This window comes from Nanorana parkeri, unplaced genomic scaffold (assembly GCF_000935625.1).
Source record: "Nanorana parkeri isolate BGI_ZX_2015 unplaced genomic scaffold, ASM93562v1 scaffold1282, whole genome shotgun sequence".
NCBI classification, from domain to species: domain Eukaryota; kingdom Metazoa; phylum Chordata; class Amphibia; order Anura; family Dicroglossidae; genus Nanorana; species Nanorana parkeri.
Window position 1 is genome coordinate 237,102 of NW_017307550.1, and position 19,783 is coordinate 256,884.

At 42.5% G+C, this 19,783-nt stretch overlaps 1 protein-coding gene across 1 annotated transcript; it reads left to right on the plus strand.

The window, feature by feature from the left end:
• The first annotated feature begins 4,644 nt into the window (after positions 1 to 4,644).
• Positions 4,645 to 19,718, plus strand: LOC108797471 (glutathione S-transferase omega-1-like). The gene is made up of 6 exons (XM_018569069.1): positions 4,645 to 4,747; positions 8,718 to 8,826; positions 12,462 to 12,684; positions 15,780 to 15,881; positions 18,558 to 18,664; positions 19,548 to 19,718. Exons 1-6 carry the CDS (start codon positions 4,717 to 4,719, stop codon positions 19,702 to 19,704), a joined length of 729 nt encoding a protein of 242 aa, XP_018424571.1. The 5' UTR covers positions 4,645 to 4,716; the 3' UTR covers positions 19,705 to 19,718.
• The last annotated feature ends 65 nt before the right edge of the window (positions 19,719 to 19,783 follow it).

The window sequence follows — 19,783 nt, forward strand, 5'->3', positions numbered from 1 at the left end:
CAATCTACACCAGGGGAGGGTCGGTTGGACCATGCAGAAGCACAGTTAGTGGAGTCAGACTATATTAGGAAGTGCTTGAACAAGGCTTTTCATGGGATCACCAGTTTAATGAATGCTGCATATTTAAAAAGACGGAAAACATTTGAAAATACAGTGACATTAAAGTTTTTATGAGATTGTATTTAGACCTACTTTAGGATCTCTTGCTGGCTCTAACAGTTATAATAAAAGCACAAAATACCACTAATTGTGAGAAGGTTGCTGAATCTCTTGCTATTCAGATAAACTTTTAGGGATCATACACACCATACAAAATGCCTTACTATTGTAGCGCTCACCCCCTGAAGGAGCTGCTGAATGCCCGGTTTATCTCTAGTTTGTCTAGTGTATGTTCTTCAGCTGCCCACCCATTAGCACTAACCGCCCTTCTTCTGGTGCCCACAAACTGATGTCGACTCCAGTAATAAAATGCAAAGTAACGGTTTATTGAACATCTTCACTGGGGAGAGAGGGTATGGGGATTCTAGGTGTCCAGGGGTAACCAACAAGAGCTCCAGACTCACCAGACCTTGTAGGTAAATCAGTGTAGATCTACTTGTGAGACAGCGGACAGCAACTGATGTAGCGGATAAGCAGGATGGATACAGATCCTCAAGCAGGAAACACACCGACCTTACTCCTGAAGTCCTCTTAGTTCCAGGGTACTTCAAGAGCCTGCATTGGTCCTGGTTCTCTTCCTTTATCAGCATCACAGGCCTCCTCCATGTTGGCGGCCTCAGGGAAACCTTTCCCTCACACCAGCCCATGCCCACCCTCAGGCATAGCCTGGGGGGCAGGTTGAACAGCACCCAGCCCTATTCCATGGCTGGTACTGGCAAGATCGAGCACATGGCCAATCCCACCAGTATATGTACCCTATCCCAGCATGCACCACTGGCTGAGAGAGAAACTCAGTTATTGGCTGCTGTACTGTACATACACTACAGTGCCTCTCATTGGCTGTCCCACAATATGACAGAATCACACTCCACCCAGTGTGGTACAGGCAATGCCAGACACCTGGGATTAACCAGATAGCTGCCACTATAATTTCAGCCAGGCTGACTACAGCCCTGGCTATCACTAAATGTCTAGTAGCCACATCACAGAAGGTGATTGGGGCTACACAAGGCAAGGCAATTTGCCTTGTCACAGACAGACTCGGTTCACACCACCATGTTGCGATTGGAGCGCAGTGGTGTGTGCTGAAATAAAGTACAGCATGCTACTTTTATTTTAGCGCAACAGGATGCGATGCAGAACAACCATCTCACGCCCCACTGTGCTTGTAGTACTGACTGAAATATCACCTGTGACATTCCAATAAAGTTCTAGCAAAAAAAGCACATCAGCACTGTGTCAGGCAATGCACACAAGCCTCTGTGCATTTAGCACTTATGCCCCCTGTCAAGAGATTATTACTGTCTATGCCACCACTAGGTAGGTATTTGTCCTGGCCAGTGGGTCACCATAGTCACTAAGACATCAGGCGAAGGGAAATAAAAAATAATCAAATCAGAACTTAACTTCAAAAAATGTGAGAAGGTAGGCACTAGGGATGCACCGATACCAGTTCAGATACCAGTGCCGATACTTGGCATTTTCATGAGAACTACCAGGGTTGCAGCTGGGACCTGGCTCTGGCGCTCCACCACTGTCCTGAAATCATTAGTTTGTATTGTTTTAGAAAAACTGTCACATAACAATAAACAAAAATGTATCAGTTAGAGATGCACCGATATATCGACCGCCGAAACATATCGGCCGAAAATGGCACATTTGGCATAATGCAGAAAGTGCCATTTTCCTGCCGATACATCGGCGCATCCCAGCTTTCTCTCCTCCCCGCTGAGCGCTGATCTGTGTCCCAGCGGGGAGGAAAGAAACTGTGATAGCCGACCGAGCGCAGCGGAAGGAGAGCACTGTGAGTGGCCTGCGTCTCCTCCCACACTGCTCAGCCTCCTATCACAGTCCGACAGAGCAGTGTGTGGGCAGAGACAGTCCCCGCTGTCACAGGAGGCTGAGCTCTCCTCCCTACACCACTGGAAAAATATTTTTTTTTTGAAAAATTCTTTTTATTAACTCGAAAAATATTTAATAAAAAATGAATGAATAAATAAATATTAAAAAATAAAAAGTTTATAAAACAAAAAAAATATTTTAAAAATGTGGAAAAAATTAAATAAAAAACATTTTCGGTATCGTTTTCGGCCTGACAATTTTTTTTATTTCAGTTTCGTTTCGGTTTTAAAATTTCCATTTCAGTGCACCTCTAGTATCAGTACTTGTGTCTGTTAGTACTCGGGAAAAGTATCAGTACTTGTACTTGCAAAAATGGTATCAGTGCATCCCTTTATTTATATTTATAAAAACAAAATCATACAATAAAACAGAGATGCGCAAAAATGCACCTTTGCCTGTGTAGGCAAAAATCCTTGCACCGGCCCTGGGGACGTTCACCCGGCGGGATGAGGTATGCCGACGGGTCCCCTTCTCTCCCCTTGATACTGTCGTACTCTCGGTCCACGACTGTGTGCCCGTCTTTTTAGTGGGGATGACACCAAAATGAATGTCAGTCATTTTGGTGTCACCCCTGCAATGGTGTCACCCGGGTGCGGGCCACCCCCCCCCCCCTAATTGTCACCAGGAGACATGATGGTAAATCTTCCATTGGGGGCACCTGTGCCTTGACAAACTAGGAGTGGGAAATTCAAGTCATATTACAAGAAACAGTATACTGGTATTTTGATCATTCAACTGTAGCAACAGTAAATTATGTTTGGACGCAAATGTTTTTTTTAAGGTGTATTAATTCATGTATTTATTTCTTGTGTAATCACATCTGAAAGACATGTCAGACATCTTAAAAACATGCATCATACATACATATACATCATTGTCCATTAAAGAACAACTCCATGTAAAAATGTTATTAGCCCTTGTAGTGTGGCTGCCCCCTCACTGCAAGGGTTAACTGCTCGTTTTTGTCTGGGGTCAAAAATAACAGTTATGCTCACCCGATCCTCCAAGATGGCTGGCTGTGACAGTGCACCTTCCTGCCTGTCTCCTCCCCCTCTGCAGGGGGGGCTCCAGGGCAAGCTGGCACGGCACAGAGGATCAGGTGAGTATAACTTTTTTTTATTTTTGACTCAAGGCAAAAAGCGGCACTTGACCCTTACCCCACTGAAAGGGTTAATAAAATGTTTACCCGGAGTTCTGCTTTAACATGGGACTTTTTTGAGATTCATACAGATACTACAAGGATTAGTACAACAAGGGGGGGGGGGGGGGGGCAAACAAAATAACCAGATAACAGGGATTTTTAAACCTACCTGCCCATATACTAAATAATTATTTTTTCAAATGAACGGGTAAACAAAACCAATGTTTGTCTCTACACCACACCCTTAAAGTGAAATTAAAGTCAACATGTTTTTCAGCTATTTCATATGCTGATGAAATCACTGACACTGGATGCCGCTCCTTGATGTTTAAGGGCTAGTTCACATCAGCCACATTCTGGTGCGCCAGACGCACTGCGGCTGAAGGGCGTGGCTGAGGTGCCATTGACTTCAATGCACGGCCACGCCCCTAAAACAAAGTGAGCCGGCCAGGATGCAATGAGGCTGGTGTCATATAGCCCTAAAAGTTTTAGTTTCTTGCTGAATCAGCTGACCCCCTGAGCACTGACCCTGATATTCTGTCTAAGGATGACTCCTTTCCCTTGCAGGGTCCTATGGAGCCACCTTTGTGTGTATAAGTCAGCTGTGTGTGTCTCCACAAACACACAGACACGTCAGGGCAATCCAATCCTCTGCTCCTTCTCCAGGCTAGTAGATGGACAGTTGCTGGAGACTGCCCCCTCTTGTACTGGACAGGAAGTTCAGAGAATGAAGCAGGAGGGGTTTGTCAGTGGGTCTTCTCTTATGTATTTGTATTTATTGCTCTTATTTTTGTGGTTTTATTGCTATGATTAAGGTCCCTTTGTGGACTGAAAGATGTTAGCAATTTTTGTAGCTGCTTTTATGCCTTTTCAATAAAGAGACGCCATTAAGAGGATTCCTACAAGTGCCAGCTCTTTTCCACTTCATTTTGTTGATTGGGTCCAGCAGAGACTTACGCTGAGCATCGCGGTTCCCATGGAGTATCGGGTCTAGGTAGAGTGGCTTTATTCTTGCACTGGTTCAGGGAAACTGAGTTGAGAGAGTCGGAACTGTTTAGAAACATGATGACTGTAAGTGTTGGGTAAAAATAATAAAAAGAAATACTTTGCTGGACAGTGTATATTTGTTTGATCTGGATTCATCATTGGACATAAAGATTGAGAGTTTAATACGACTTGAAAGAATTTACATTTCTTGTGAATCCATATATTAAATAGTTGGAGCTGAGAAATTCATGTCACTTTGTCGAGATTTCCTCTCGTTTCCTGTTGCATTTCTGGGACACAATAAAAAAGTTAACTGAGCGGAGGAGGCTGATCATAGGAGGAGACTGGAAGCAACTGCTTTATATGTCATGGAAGCAGAGCTTTGCATTCACACAGTCCCTTTTGCTGGTGAGACATGTGGCATGCTGCTGGAATCATATAGCCGAGCTGTGCATGAAGTACAACAATCTCATCTCTTTATCTTTATTCGCGTCATACAGGTCCCTCTATAGAGACAGTCTGTAAAAATGTCCGGCTCTCAGAAAAGTTTATCTAAAGGTAGGTGGTTGTGTGTTCTTCACATTTGCAGAATGCAAGCTTTTTACTTTATGACAGGTCACTGAGTTCTAGAGCCGTTGTAAAGGCATTAAGGATTGCCCTTGTAGATGATATCAGGATGTACATTGATACCAAGGTATAGAGCTTTGAATGATAACCAGGCCCTGGGCTTCTAATAACAATGAGAAGTTTGTATGTATTTCTATAGAATGGCTGCTTGGCTGTACAGATGGTTCCTATGTGCAGGCCCCAGTCTGACTATGCTTACAGCACCCGCTGTGGATACACAGAACTGACATGTCCAGAGGGTGGTGGGGCCACAAGACTCTGCAAACAGCCAACAGGATGATGAGCTGGCTGTCTCTGTCATTTCTGTATATAATGATCATTCTACAACTTGTATGTGAAGCAAAAATAAAATATAATTCAAATGTTGTATTGTGCTTTTATATGCAGCAAAATGCTGATCTTAACGTCAAAATGGAAACAATGTAAAGGGCAAGAAAAGCAAGGTGTGTGTGTGTTTGTTTGTTTGAGCGCTTCCTTTTATTTTTAAATAATATAAAAACTTCCATGTCTGCATTGAATATAAGGATTGTTTGGTGTAATTTCCAGAGATGCTGCTTGTTTTGCAATACAGTAATCAATTTGGCATTTTAAAATTAGGAAGCCAGCTGTGTATTGTAAATTACCTGAGACAACGACATATTTAGGGGAATTTATCAAAACTAGAGCAGTCAGAATTTGTTACTATGGGCATTATGGATTCTGCACCAGTTTTGATAAGTTTGATAGTTTCGTGATCTGTGTGCCAAATATTCGGCCTATCACCATCAGTTTATCACCCTCAGTGTGTCTCTAAAAAACTGCACACGTGTTACAATTTGATTGTACGATCAACTATAGATCAACCAAAAGTATAGTGCAAGAGCCTGTTTGATTGGATGCAGATTGATTGGATGGATCTAGTCTGTCCTTATATTACATAATTTTGGTCTAAAATTGATTGTACACAGATTGTATGGTCAGATTGTAACATGTATAGAGGCTGTAAGCCCCCATCACACCATAGCGTTGTGGAAATGTATATTTGTTTCCGACGTTTGGCACGCGTCACTCCCTATTGATTTAATTGGTTTCCTGGACCCGTGCCAAACATTTACAGGGTTATTCATAAAAGGGTGAAGAGTTTGGAGAAGGCAGGAGAAGTGAACAATCTAGGACAAAATCAGCTATGTTGTCCTAGATTGTTCACTTCTCCTGCCTTCTCCAAACTTTCCAAACTCTTCACCCTTTTGTGAATAACCCTGTGAGTTTGCTAGGCTGACTTTGGGGTACCATTAACTAGTGGCACTGCAAGGGCGCTCCATGTTTGGTGTAAGTTTCGTGAATGCGCGTCGAAGTGAGCACCTTTGTGCTCATATTTGATGCGTGTTCACCATACGCTATGGTATGAACGGGGACTAAGACTCTAGGCCCCTTTCACACCTTTCCATTCTGTTGTGTTGAGGTCAGACAGGCTATTCATTTGAATGGGCTGCCAATATACCAGAATGGACAGAAAAACTTTAGCTGGATCTTTCATTTCTGATGCAGCACACCACAATACCTGCTAGTACGTTAACATGCATTGCGGAGAGCTGCCATGCAGATGCGTTGTGGTGATGTTGACAATACAGGGAATGGCATGCAAGGCACTAAGAGGTTTAATGTCCATTGTGTTACACATTTATCCTTGAATGTTAAATATTTACATATATTGACTTGTTTGCCATTTATTACAATTCTCACATATGAAACCTCCCATTGTGTGCAATACGAGGTTCAAAGTGTAAATCTGCAACCTGAACTACATTCCAGCGCTGAAGGTGTGTTCTGTATGGTGACAAGACCTCTTTCTCAAAACATATTGGGGGTATTCATAAAAACTGGAATAGACAGAATCTGGAGCAATTGCCTGTGACAACCAATCAGCTTCTCTTTTCAGTTTGTTCAGTTAAGCTTTAAAAATGAAACAAATCTTATTGGTTGCCATGGGCAACTGTTCCAGATGTGTCTGCTCCAGTTTTCATCAATTCCCCCCATTGCATTTGAAATAAAGTGAATACAGTTATATTTCCATGAAAAGAATGTTAACTCTGGGTTGTCCCTGAACAAGTCAGTTTGCTGCTTGAGATATTATATGAGATTATCCTATAAGGCCTCGTTCACGCTGTTGCCCTGTGTTAGCGCACCGACAATATGCAGTGTGTAAGTGTGCGTTGTGTTAAGGCAGCAGCCCATTAATTTGGCTGGGGTTGGGGTGCTGTTCAAAATGAATAGCATCACAATGCACTAACGTGCGTCACAAGTGTTAACACAGCACAGTAGTGTGAAGGGGTCCAATTAACACTTGTGCGTTGCGGCAATGCATATTACAATGTTACCACAACACACCTGCTCTATCTGCGTTGCAGTGCCGTTAATGGCACCCAAACATATGATACAGTATACATACTGTGCATTGTGGTGAGTTGCATTGCTTGTGTGGTTTTTGGTCTGTTTTGAGTAGGGTCTAAAAGAATTAAAAAGCCCTGTGTTCCTGTAGCACAATAAAGCCAGCTTAAAACAGAAGGTATTCATATATCTCATCCCATCACATATCCCAAGAATAAGAAGATTATTCTTTATTGCAGGACAGTGGGCAGAGCCATGCACTGTTTTGGGGGGGGTTTGATAAGTTTTGTTCTTTCTCACCATAACTGTATGGTCATGCCATCTCGTTGTGTCCCAAACCCTACACTATACTCCAGCGGTTTTGGAAATACATTTGGCTGTTGGGGCATAAAGGAATGATTTGGGCTCTGCCCACTGTCCTGAATAATTCTCTAATTTTGGGGATATGTGATAGAATAAGACAGGTAAATACCTTTTCTTTTGTGAATGCTTTACTGTGCTACACACTGATTCAGTTTGAGGGCTTCTTGACACCTTTAGTCCCTTCTCACCATAGTCTGTATGGTCATGCTGTCATGTTTCCTCCTGAAATCGACTATCAGATTGACTACTCTTTGTATAAGGTTAGTGAATGTCTAAGGAGGTAGTGATTGATGTGCACAGTCCATTGTTCTCTCACACAGCCTGTGTAACAATACATATTTTTGTAAAGTGTCTACTCCTTTTGATAAAAGGGATCTAACATCCAGAAGTTAGAAACAAAAAAACCCATAATATACAGTATGTACAGTATGTATATTATGGGTTTTCTTTTGTTTGTAACTTCTGGTTGTAAATGAAGATTTCTAAAGACTAGTGGACATAAATGTTTATGAAGCACATGACTTGTATGGAGGCATAAAAGCAAGGGCAAAGTGAGTTTAAATCAATATTAAAGTGACACTAAACGCAGGAGTTACATTTTAAAAATGCATTCAAGTATGTTAACTATTAACAGAAATGTATCTTATTTGTGTATCACTCGGCTGTAGATACTCAAATCATCTCTAAACTGGTGCCGACACTGTCTTCCTTCTGGAGGGTGGCTACTTTTGTTCCCCGAGGTCCCTGTGTGTGTTGTAAACTAGTCACCGCTCCAAGCTCGCTCTTGTGATAGACTACAATCTCATGTTTAGTTTACTAATTTGTACTGTATTTGTAGTACATCACAGGAGCGAGCTTGGTGCGGTGGCTACTGTACAATACACACAGGGACCATGGGGAACAAAAGTAGCCCCCCTCCAGAAGGGAGGACAGTGTCAGCACCAATTCAGAGATGATTTGAGGATCTACAGCCGAGTGATACACAAATAAAATACATGTATGTTAATAGTTAGGGTACTTGAATGCATTTTTAAGATTTAACTCTTGAGTTTAGTGTCACTTTAACTGATCACATGTGCACTAGCCCCAACAATTAATACTTCCAGGTGAAAAATAAATATTTTTGTAGCATTCGTACGTCTTAGATGTTATTGATGATTGTGCATTTCAGGCAGTGCCGCCCCAGGGCCAGTGCCACAAGGGTTGATTCGACTATACAGTATGAGGTTCGGCCCCTTTCCCCAGAGAGCAAGACTCGTCCTGGCTGCTAAAGGAATCAAGTAAGGAATTTAGCTGCATACTGTCTGATGATATATAATTATATGCTGCTTATGGATTTGTGTGTTTAAATGCTGTACCTCTTACAGTGTACATTTTACACTTTGAAAATTGGAAAAATGGTTTACTAAAGCTGTGGACACTGTTAACGAGGTAAAGTGAATGTCAACTGAGCTTTTACGCTTTTACAAACTTGTCAATGGGGACTGCAGTACCCTGATGAAGATGCGAGGGCACAAGAAGAAGTTGGAGGGAGGAGGTATATTCATTAACTGTGTAAGAGGTTTTTTTACTTTGAGAGGTAAAAATGGGGAATTCACTTCCACAGATAGCTGCATCAGCGGGAAACATAAACTGCTTCAAAAAACACTTGGGAGTTCCAAGTACAAAACATACAGAATTATTAAAACTCCAATCTCTCCCTCTCCTTCACCTTGTTGCCTTTAAATGAATGGTCTTTGCTCCTACAGTAAATCAACCCCACTGAGAAGGAAGGGCATCTATTAGAACATGACAATTTGGTCAGCACAAAGGCAAACATTCTCTGATGGTAGTATGTAACAATGTTATTGAGTCACTCTAAATAAGCTTCTGGATGTTACAAAATAAATACTTTAATGTTTCATTATTCCAAAATGTAAATATAAAGGTTTATTGACACCTTACAGTCAATGCTATATAAGCTTGTTGGACTTCCCAATTAAAAAATCATGGCCATTAGTATGGAATGGTTCCCATCCTCTGCAGCTATAGCAGCCTTCACTCCTTCTGGGAAGGCTTTTCCACGAAATGTTAAAGCTTCTCTGTGGGTATTTGTGCCCATTTAGCCAAAAAGACCATTTGTGAGGTCTAGTAGTGATGATAGACGAGAAGGTCAAGCAGGGGTGTATCTACTGCAAGGCAAACAAGGCATTTGCCTAGGGGGGCACTTTCCAGGGGGGCGCCAAAAAATGCTGCCCCCAAACCAGTTAGGTGAGAGAAAAAAAAATTATATTATAAATTATTCATAAATTACTGCCAGTACTCCTGGACCCTGTGCTTCTTTGACTGGGGGATCAACGTGTCCACCTATGCCGCCTACTCCTACATGTATGCTGCAGCTCCTTCCTCTTCCTAGTCAATGTGCTGTGCAATGTATTGGTGTGTGTGACCTTCGTCCACATGCAGTGGCAGTTCGGACCTCCCTGGGAAACCGGCACCCAAATTTCTGACTTCAGGCAGCAAAGGAGCTTCCGCAGGACCCCCAGGGCTGAGATCCAGATGGTCATCGTGCTCATTGGCACCTCTGTGGTGGTGAGTCTGAGGTAGTGCAGCCTATAAACTCCATAAAGAGTTATGTCTCTGGAGCTGGGCAAGCTACAGAGCCCTGCAGCCAAAGCAGAAGATTGGTAACTGCAGAATTAGAGGGCCCAGCATATTATGGCAGAACATCGGTGTTGCAGCTGCAGAACTAGGGAGCCCATCAAGCCAGGAATGGAGAAGGCGGCTACTGCAAAGATAGAACTAGAGCGTCACGCTACGTTGATAGCGCAACCTGTCAGAATCTAGCTACACCGTGCACGCTGTATCCCACAACTGACAGGTTATGCAAAATGTCTTATACAGGAAGGAATGGGACTAGTTTAGATTAGGGATGAGGGGGGTGCTCGGGTTTAGTCTTGCCTAGGGCAGCACAAAACCAAGATACACCACTGAGGTCAAGTCTTTATCAGAAAGACCTTTCCCAAACTGTTGCCTCAGGGTTGGAAGTGCACAATTGTCTAAAATTTCTTTGTATATTGTAGCATTAACAGTACCCTGGAAACATTTGAATCTGAGGTTCATGTTCACAGCACATGCACACCCATACTGCATCTTTCTTTAACCAGTTGACATCCGCGGTGTTAAACCCCCTTCCCATCCAGGCCATTTTTCAGCGTTTTTTTACTACGGGCGGACGGCAAGAGGTTAAGAGTACATCAGATCAAGAAGATCTCAATGAATGCAAGAGGGGAGCAGAAGCATATATGCGATGCCCCCCTCACATAGGATTCTGCCAGCCATTTTGTTCAGTCCCCTCCCCCACCTTTTTCTGCTTTTATCTGACAGTTAGAGTTCTCCCTTATGGACATCTGTGTGGGCTCATGCTTCCTCAGACCTATAAAAGAGAGTTAAGCCAGGTTAGAAGTTCCAGTTGGTTGTAGCAGCAACAGCAAGCTCATCCCACCTCCCCCTTTTTCCTTGCAGCCTTGAGTTTGTGATTGTGTCACTTCAAGTTTGAAGGGGACAGTGTTTTTAAGATTATGGGGTTGATTTACTAAAGGCAAATGGGTTGTTCACTTTGCAAGTGAATTTGCACCTTACAGGAGAAGTATCTTAGCTTGAATAGGGTGAAGTTTCACTTTGAAACATATAGCCAATCATGTGCAAGACTTAAAAAAATAAAATTAAAAAAAGCCAATTTTTGTTTTGCTTGCATATGATTGGGTAATGAAAGCCTACAGCGCTTCACTGTAGATGAAACCTTTTTATGTTGCAATAGTTTTCATTTTTTAAAGAAGAATAAAAGAAAATAATGAAACTTTCATTACCAGCAAAATAAAGATAGGATGTTGGGATCACTAGTTTGTCTATATCAATCTTGCTTTTATATTGACCATCATAATCTCCCAAATTACATATTTCGGAAGTATAGTCATTTTAACAGTGTGTGTCTATATCAACATTAACATCAACTTATGTCATCCCCTCAAAACTATGCCTAGCCCAACACATTACTGAAACCAGTATAGAAGTACATGTTACTGTATGTGGGCATTATTTCTTGTATCATATTGAAAATTTTACGTCAGTCACTTGTAGACTGGACTTGTTGTATAAGTAAGATGCATGTAATCAACAATTACAACGAGGTAAGGTTTGCAAAGAGAAGCAGGGAAAGAAACAAGGAAAATAGGACAGAGATCTTGAAATGAAAGGTGGCCATTCAAGAGAATTGTATTGTATCCGGGTTTGCCATGTTTGATCAAATAGTGTGTGTAATTTAGGATGCTCGTTAGTGTATCATTAAGTATAAATCAGTTAAGTTTCCATTTGACAAGCTCCACAGGAACTGTAGGCTTCCATCAGCAATGGACAATCACGGTTTTGGCTAATAGCAAGATTTATGAAATTAGCCTGCTGGTACCTCCTAAGGATTGTTGAGAAGTTAGTACATGGCAATACATCAACTGGGGTTCTTTTACGATTAACAAAGGTCAATGTAGTGATCAATGAAAACTTTCTAATACACAACCTTTGTATTTTTGAACATGACCTGACCAACTCTGATTGCTTTTAACATGCCATGCTTACCACAACACACTAGTGTCATGGGACCCAAAATCTTATATTGGTTGCCGTGGTTTAACATACCAGACCTCATGTATTCTTGCAATCTTATCTGCTTCTGGTCATGGTGGTGGTTGTTTTTACCTTGATAAGCAGGTGGCAGTAGAGGACAACCATATAGCTTTGTAGAGTTTTTTTTTTTTTCTTATAACATATTGGGATTTTTGAATATTTAGAACATCTGACACAAGTGTGTTGGGCATAGGCGTATGTGGCATACAACACTTCACCTTATTTCACTTGTTTTTCTTGTGGGTTATCATTGTAGGCATGAAGTGGTAAACATCAATCTTAAGAACAAACCAGACTGGTTTGTTGAGAAGAGTCCTCTGGGTCTGGTACCTTCCATTGAGACTTCTGATGGGAAAATCATTTATGAATCGCCAATTGTTTTTGAATACCTGGATGAAGCCTTTCCTGGGGTGAAGCTGATTCCATCTGACCCTTATGCAAAAGCTGAACAGAAGATGTTGCTGGAAACTTTCACTGCAGTATGTATGAAGAGAACTATATGTACTTTAGTGGGTGGTGGAAAGTGTAGGTGGAAGCTATTTATTTTAGACCAGTGATCCCCAGACTGCGGCCTTCACTTTCACATAACTGACCTTTTTAGGGCACAATTCTTCCCAATGACACCAACAATGGTGCATTATTCTTCCCAATGATGCTAATAATTGTGCACTATTCTTCCCTCTGACACCATTGATAGATCATAATAAACAGAGCACTAAAGATGCCTAAAAAAATTAAATAAAAATGAACTTGCATTCAACAATAATTTGTGTAATGCCAAACATATAAAATTAATGTGCAATATGTCACTTTAAAAGCTCAGCGTGAATTCACACTTTTGATGTTTAGAGGAAATCTAGTTTAGAGGAAACCTAGATACTGTATATCTAGTATACATATAAGTAGTGCTAATCTTTTAATTTTTTAACAATGTATATGGTTGGTGATCACTGCAGCTTCGCATTCCTTCTCACAGCCGCTGCAGTCAGTGACAGCAAGCAGCTGCGGAGGAGGAGGGGGGTACAGGCGTCGGCAGCGGAGGAGGAGGCGGGGCCCGGCAGTGAAGGAGGCTGACAGCGGATCGGGGCTGACAGGTAAGAGGTGTGCAGAGGTGTGACCAGCCCACCTGAGACCCTGCAAAGCCCACCATAGGGGGGGGTGGGAAGATGGGGGGTTAGGGGGGAAGAGAACACACAAGGTCAGCCTAAAATATTTATGTACTCCGCCAACATGCACCACTAGCCATGAACCCCCTAGTGATTGACTAGGGAGACACAGATATTCATGACACCACATTATTGGATGCTCTGCTCTGTGGCACCGTCACACTCAGCTGCAGGCAGATGCAAACAATAACAGAGTGCTTAGGGAAAACCAAATTAGCACAGACTATCAATTTAACTACGCTGGATACAGTCCTGTAGAACTAAATGTAAGGAATCACCCTGCTTAGGACAAGGTGGCTACACTGGCAAATTGCATTGCTGAGTGCTTTGCAGGCACTGGCATAAACAGCATATAAATCACCAGTGTATACTCGAAGATACCTAAGCTGATCAGGAGCTCTTGAAGAAATCCACTTCTGGATGTAATGTGTCAAGCTTGGAGATGATGTTACTTTGTCGGAAGCACACACAAGGACAGGAGCAACTTGGGTTTCTTCAGGTGTATGCTGAGGATGTGCAAGCAGTTCATTCCAGTGCTGCCAAAGCACTCGGCAATGTGAGTTGGCAATTTTTGTTTTTATGTGATGTTATTTTTAAAATATTTGCTACACTATGGGGCTGATTTACGAAGCCCAACACGCACACGCGCAGGCTGCGCGCGCGTTTTAACCTGCAAAAATGCAGGTTAACACGCACATCATGGCGCGGTTTCACGCAGGCATGGCGCGTTTTTATGTATTTACTTACGCGCGTGTAGACCCCCCATCACAGTTGAGATTCCCAAAAAAGTGGGGTCCCCCCATCAGTCCTACCAGACCACTGATCTGAGCACTGGCCCGGCAGGGCAGGAAAAGGGGGGGACGGTTGAGTGCCCCCCCCTCCCTGCGCCTTACTAGGCCACGTGCCCTCGGCATTGGGAGGGTGTCCCCGTGCCGATGGGGACAAGGGCCTCTTCCCCACAACCCTGACCCGGTGGTTGTGGGAGTCTGCGGGCAAGGGGGCTCAATTGCATCGGGGTACCCCTTTAAATAAGGGGCACTTAGATGCCGCCCCCCCCTTGTGAATGAGTAAGGGGTATGAAATATGAAATCACAAGACCAGACTTTTGAAAAAATCCTTTATTCACACAAAAAACAAACATGCCGTTTTTGACAATTCCTTTAATCCCCCCCCCCCCCCAAAAAAAAGAGGCTCCATCGATGTAATCCTGCGGCAATCACGGGCGCAGGACTGAGGGGGGGCGCCGTCACGAACCCCGCTAAATGAAGCCATGGCTCCCTCTCTCTGACACGATCACCCGGCTGTCATCGGGCGGCCGCTCGCTCTTCCGAGGCCACTGCGAGCGGCCCTCTACAGTGCCTGATTGGGGAGCCGCGTCAAGAAAGTTTACAAGGCTAATGACCACTGTATTTTGTTTCACATTTTTACAGCAGCTGAGGCTGAGCTGATGGTGCTGCAAACATTTTACATTTTGAAGGTGTTACCACCTGACAAACGCGACCATAGAGATGAATGGGTACATGGTGTGGTAGCTCAATTAAAAAATTCCTTTTGGGATAAAAAAAAAACGCATTTAGCTGGCAGCTGCATCACCTTTTGAATGCCGGGCAGCCGCTGCTCTACCGCCCTCTGAAAAGCGATCCATTGCTTGTCAGATAGTGGTGGAACCTGCATTTATCTATATAGTTATTTTTCAGAATTTGTATACCTCATGAAGGGCCGTATTAGCAAGCAGGCAAAGTAGGCATATGTCTACAGGCAGCAGCATCTTGGGTGTAGATATGTTTAAATGCAGCCCATTTAATGAGAATGGAGTAGACAGCTGCCTGGCAGCTCAAGAAAAAAAAAAAAAGGCCTGCACTGTAGTGCATTATTGCGCCAATACTCCTGGTTTACACTAATGCAGTAGTGTGTAGACAACCTTAATCTACCAGTGTTTCCAATCATGAATCAGTCTTGAACATATTATACTAAATCAAATGCCCATTCATAAAGCACTGTAAACACTCTCCAACTGTGGTAGCTCCTTCAATAAAAAGTGGATGCTTACATCAGTAGAAAAAGTGAACTAACCAATCCCCATATAAAATAAAGATGGCGTTTCCTATAGCAACTCATCCCTAAAGCCAGGCAAGTCCAATGATCTTGTACAATATCCTCAATAACTGCTAAAGGGCTAATAGGCAAATGCTTGTCCAGAAAAATAAACCGTTATAAACTCCACCAATCCTGAAGGCTGAATCAAGCATAAAGCTCTTTGATGTTACTATAGCAGGCTAGAATGCAGGTACATGGATGGTACTACATAGGATGTACTGTAAAAATAATAATCATCATTCATCATCTATGCTCCTATCAGACATCAGGGTATACCTAAACTAATACTTCATCCTTTGTTGTTTTTTTAGATCACACCTGTATTTTACAACATTATGATTGCACATGAAAAAAATGAAGACGCAACAGAATTAAAATCAAAGTTCCTTGAGATTTTAAAAAAACTGGAAGAGGTAAGATTTTTTTCTTGTTTTGGTTGGGGGAACACTGCATGATGGAGTGTCTACCCTACCCCCCAGCTCCACTCTATACATCGTGCTGCACATTATACACTCCGCACTGTACACTGATAAACCCTGAATGGACTAACATCTGTTTGTGACACACACACACCATTTTTTTTTTTATTTCAAAGAATTTTATTAGCAACAAAGGGACACAAAGGGCGCAAAGACAATGAAGCACTAGCTAACTTGGCAGACCGTGATAGGAAAATAACTGTATAAGCACTTACATATAGATCCTGAGACCAGAGGATGGATGGCCTGACAGGGCAGTACAAGGGAGGGGGGCCACTGGAAAAGCACCTTGTCCCCATGCCGTTGAGCCTCATCCCCACAACCCTGACCCGGTGATTGTGGGGGTCTGCGGGCGTGTAGGGGCTTACCCCTTTTCATAAAGATACTGACCCACCTTGTGAATAAGTAAGGGGTACTTGGACCCCTACTCATTCACTAAAGGGTTAAATCAAAATGTAAATAAACACACCAGACTTTTAGAAAAAAATACTTTAATTGAACAAAAATATACAAGAAAAGTTTCTGACCAGTCCTTTAATTAAAAAAAAAAAAGATCCAACAAGGTAATGCAAGGTCAATCACGTCGTCCAGCGATGTCCACACCACCGACTCGTCAAAATAAAAAAAGCTCCCCCACCGCACGCGACAAACTCACGGCAAAATTAGCATTTTGACAGGTGTCAGCTGAGTAGAGTCAGATAGGCGGAGCTAGCAGTGACCTCACCGCTCGCTCCGCCTATCTGTTGACATTCTGCCAGCACCTGTCAAATCACTATTAAAAGGTCCCGGCAGAATGAGAACAAATGGGCGGATCCAGCTGTGACGTCACGCTTTCTTGTCCCTCCCCTTTCCTGCCCTGCCAGGCCAGTGCCCGAATAAAGGGTCTGGTTGCAAATTATTTGGCAATGGGGTTCACCCTTAAAATTTCTACCAGACCTAAATGGTCTAGTATAAATCGGGAGAGGAACCGCCGTGGCGTGGTTTTTTAAAAAAAACTAGGTTTTCAGCTTTGGCAGACCGTTCTTCCTGCTTCGACTGCTGTACCCCCTTTTGACTTAGCCAGGTTGACTACCAGCATGTGTAAAGTCGTACGTATGAATGACTGGAAATGTTTAGTGAATCAGGTGCTCACTCTTTATAGAATCACCTTTTGAAGCTCGAAAGTGTCTTAATAAACTCTGGGGTGAGTGGGTATCTTGTTCTAACTCCTGTGAGAATTAGACTTGATATTATCATTTACTTTAGTATATTATTGGTCCAGATCTATATGGACTCCCTATTTATGATTTATAACATTATGTTGAAAAAAAAGATTCATGTACTCATAAGAACGTATGCACAAGCCTCGACAATTTACAGAACCATGGTTTATTGTTCATTGTTCATGTTCTTTGTTATATATTCTGCTATATCGTTCATTATGCAACAACATTGTTACATATTTATGCTCCCGAGTCCCAACTCTGTGAATGCCTTGAAACTGAATAACATGTAGCTGTTATTATCTCAACAAAAACACTATTTAAAAAAAGCTAGGGATAGCATGGAAAATTTGAAAAGAATTCTAGTGTCACATACTGACTAGAAATTGGAATAGAAAATATTAATATTAAAAGGGTAATTCACAAAGCTGCCAAAGGATCCAGCCATAGCTTTGGCTGATCCTTCGGCTCGCTTCGGTTGTGGGAGCCCTTCGGTTCAGTCTAAACAAAGGGCTGCTGTATGGGCTATACACTGTAGCTCATACAGCAGCCGAAGGCGTCCGAGCAACTCAGCTGAGCTGAAAACAAATGCTTTGGCTCGACTGAGTGATAGCCGAAGTGGTGCGAACGGCCTGCCGAAGGCCGGCGTTTTGCCCGGCAAATGGCAGCTGAGCGGAGCCAGCCGTGATTTCACAGCTGGCTCTGCCCAGTTGTAATGACAGATCAGCGTCCCCAAATGACATTAAACAAAAACAACTGGGCGGAGCTGGCTGTGACATCACGGCCAGCTCCGCCCAGTTGTTATTCCTTCGCCGGGACCTGCTAGAAGACTCCAGCAGGTGCCGGCCAATAGGAAACAGTTGGGCGGAGCTAACTGTCACTGCTAGCTCCGCCCAATTGTTTTTTTTCCATCTAAAAAATCTTTATTTATTTTTAAATGTTACTATTTATTTACATTTTTACATTTTTGTAAAAACTTTTTTTGTGTGACTATTTTCTATTCTGCTTGCTACCACGGAGGTGCCGGCCGAATGCCGCAGAGCATGTTCGGCTGACCGAAGTGCAGCTGTAGGCAGCCGATGTACGGCTGATTTGAGCCGATGCACGGCTCAAATCAGCCGTACTGAGCCAGAGCAAATAGCCGAACGTAGTTCGGCTCACTTCACTTTGGCTGGGTTATTCACTCGGCAGCTTTGTGAATAACCCCCTAAATATTTATTATTTATCTAAAAAATATAGAAAAACATAATTTTAAAATCTGACAATAATAATACAATACAAATCCACTATACAGTTTTTTTTTTAATTTAATGTAGTTTAACATTTTTATTATATAAGATAAGATAATAGTGGAATTGGTAAAAACTGCTGCTAAAGTTTTGCTGTCTTTGCTTTACCTTGTCTTCAGGCTCTGGTTAAGAAGAACACACCCTACTTTGGTGGTGAATCTGTATCCTATATTGACTACATGGTATGGCCCTGGTTTGAGAAATTCAGTCTTTTTGGATTAAAAACGTAAGAACCACCTCCCACTTTTTTTTTTCTTATTGTGTTTGTGATCTTGAATAGCTTGTTCTGAAATCATCCGTATTACCAGATTTTACTTGTGTTGGCTTCATCTAAAGTGCTATGATGTGAGGAAGCTGACCCAGGACAAGCTTACAATATGCATGTGCCCTTTACTCTCTACTTTTATTAAAAAAGCATGTCTCCTAAGTACCCCTGTTGCCCCCAATATGCATGTAACCCACCCATTATAATGCTGATATCAGTATTCCCATTGACATAGGGGCTAGTTTTTGAAGAGGTAGAAGCCCACAAAATGCATTTGTGTTACATCCTTGTGCCCTTTTCTAACTCTCGAGCCCTGAGAACGAGTGGCAAAAGTATATTACAAATAATAAAGACTTAACAGCTTGTACTCTCAAAGTCCTCCTGTCCTGAAAAACAATGCCCTTGTGTATGATGGCCTAACCAAATATTGTCTACATACAAGTGCCACGTGTATGTGTTATTGAATCTTGGTGTGCTTTGTGTATTTCTTTCGGATCTGGGCAGTATTCCAGTGTGAAACTTTGCCTCTGTGCAGGAGCTTCCTGTAAAAATTGAAAAAAAAAGGTCCAGTCATTGCTGCTCTCTCTAATTGTTCAGGGTGACTGGTCTTTTTTGTGTGCATATGGTTAAACTTCAATGTTTTGTCCTGTCAGTAGTTTATACGTCTAAAGATCTTTAATACAAAGGATATCTCTTTACACATGCACATGTTACAATTGCTAAGCAGGAGAAGGCAACACAAAGTAGACACCTCTGGTGCCAGATTATTTTGGTGGTGTTCATGTGGAAGGTGATGGGCCACCACGGCTGGCTAGTTGATTTCTTTTTTTTCTTCTTTTCATAGTCTTGTGGATGAGACCCCAAACATCAAAGCTTGGCTGGATCGTATGCTACAAGACCCAGCTGTCAAGGCAAGCTACATTGAGCCAGAAGTCTTCTTGGCATTTTGCAAGCTCTACGCACAGAACAATTTGGAAGCTGTTGATTACGGACTTGATTGATCTAGCAATTCTCTAATATTTCCAGCTGTGTCTTGTACCTTTTAATACTGTTTCATGTGTTTCCCAACTTCACCCCACC

Bases quoted from the DNA above. Each gene is read 5' to 3' on its own strand.
- LOC108797471 (XM_018569069.1), top strand. From the start codon at position 4,717: ATGTCCGGCTCTCAGAAAAGTTTATCTAAAG. The intron at 8,827-12,461 runs GTAAGGAATTTA...TTATCATTGTAG, and splicing joins CTGGCTGCTAAAGGAATCAA to GCATGAAGTGGTAAACATCA. The intron at 15,882-18,557 runs GTAAGATTTTTT...CCTTGTCTTCAG, and splicing joins TTTTAAAAAAACTGGAAGAG to GCTCTGGTTAAGAAGAACAC.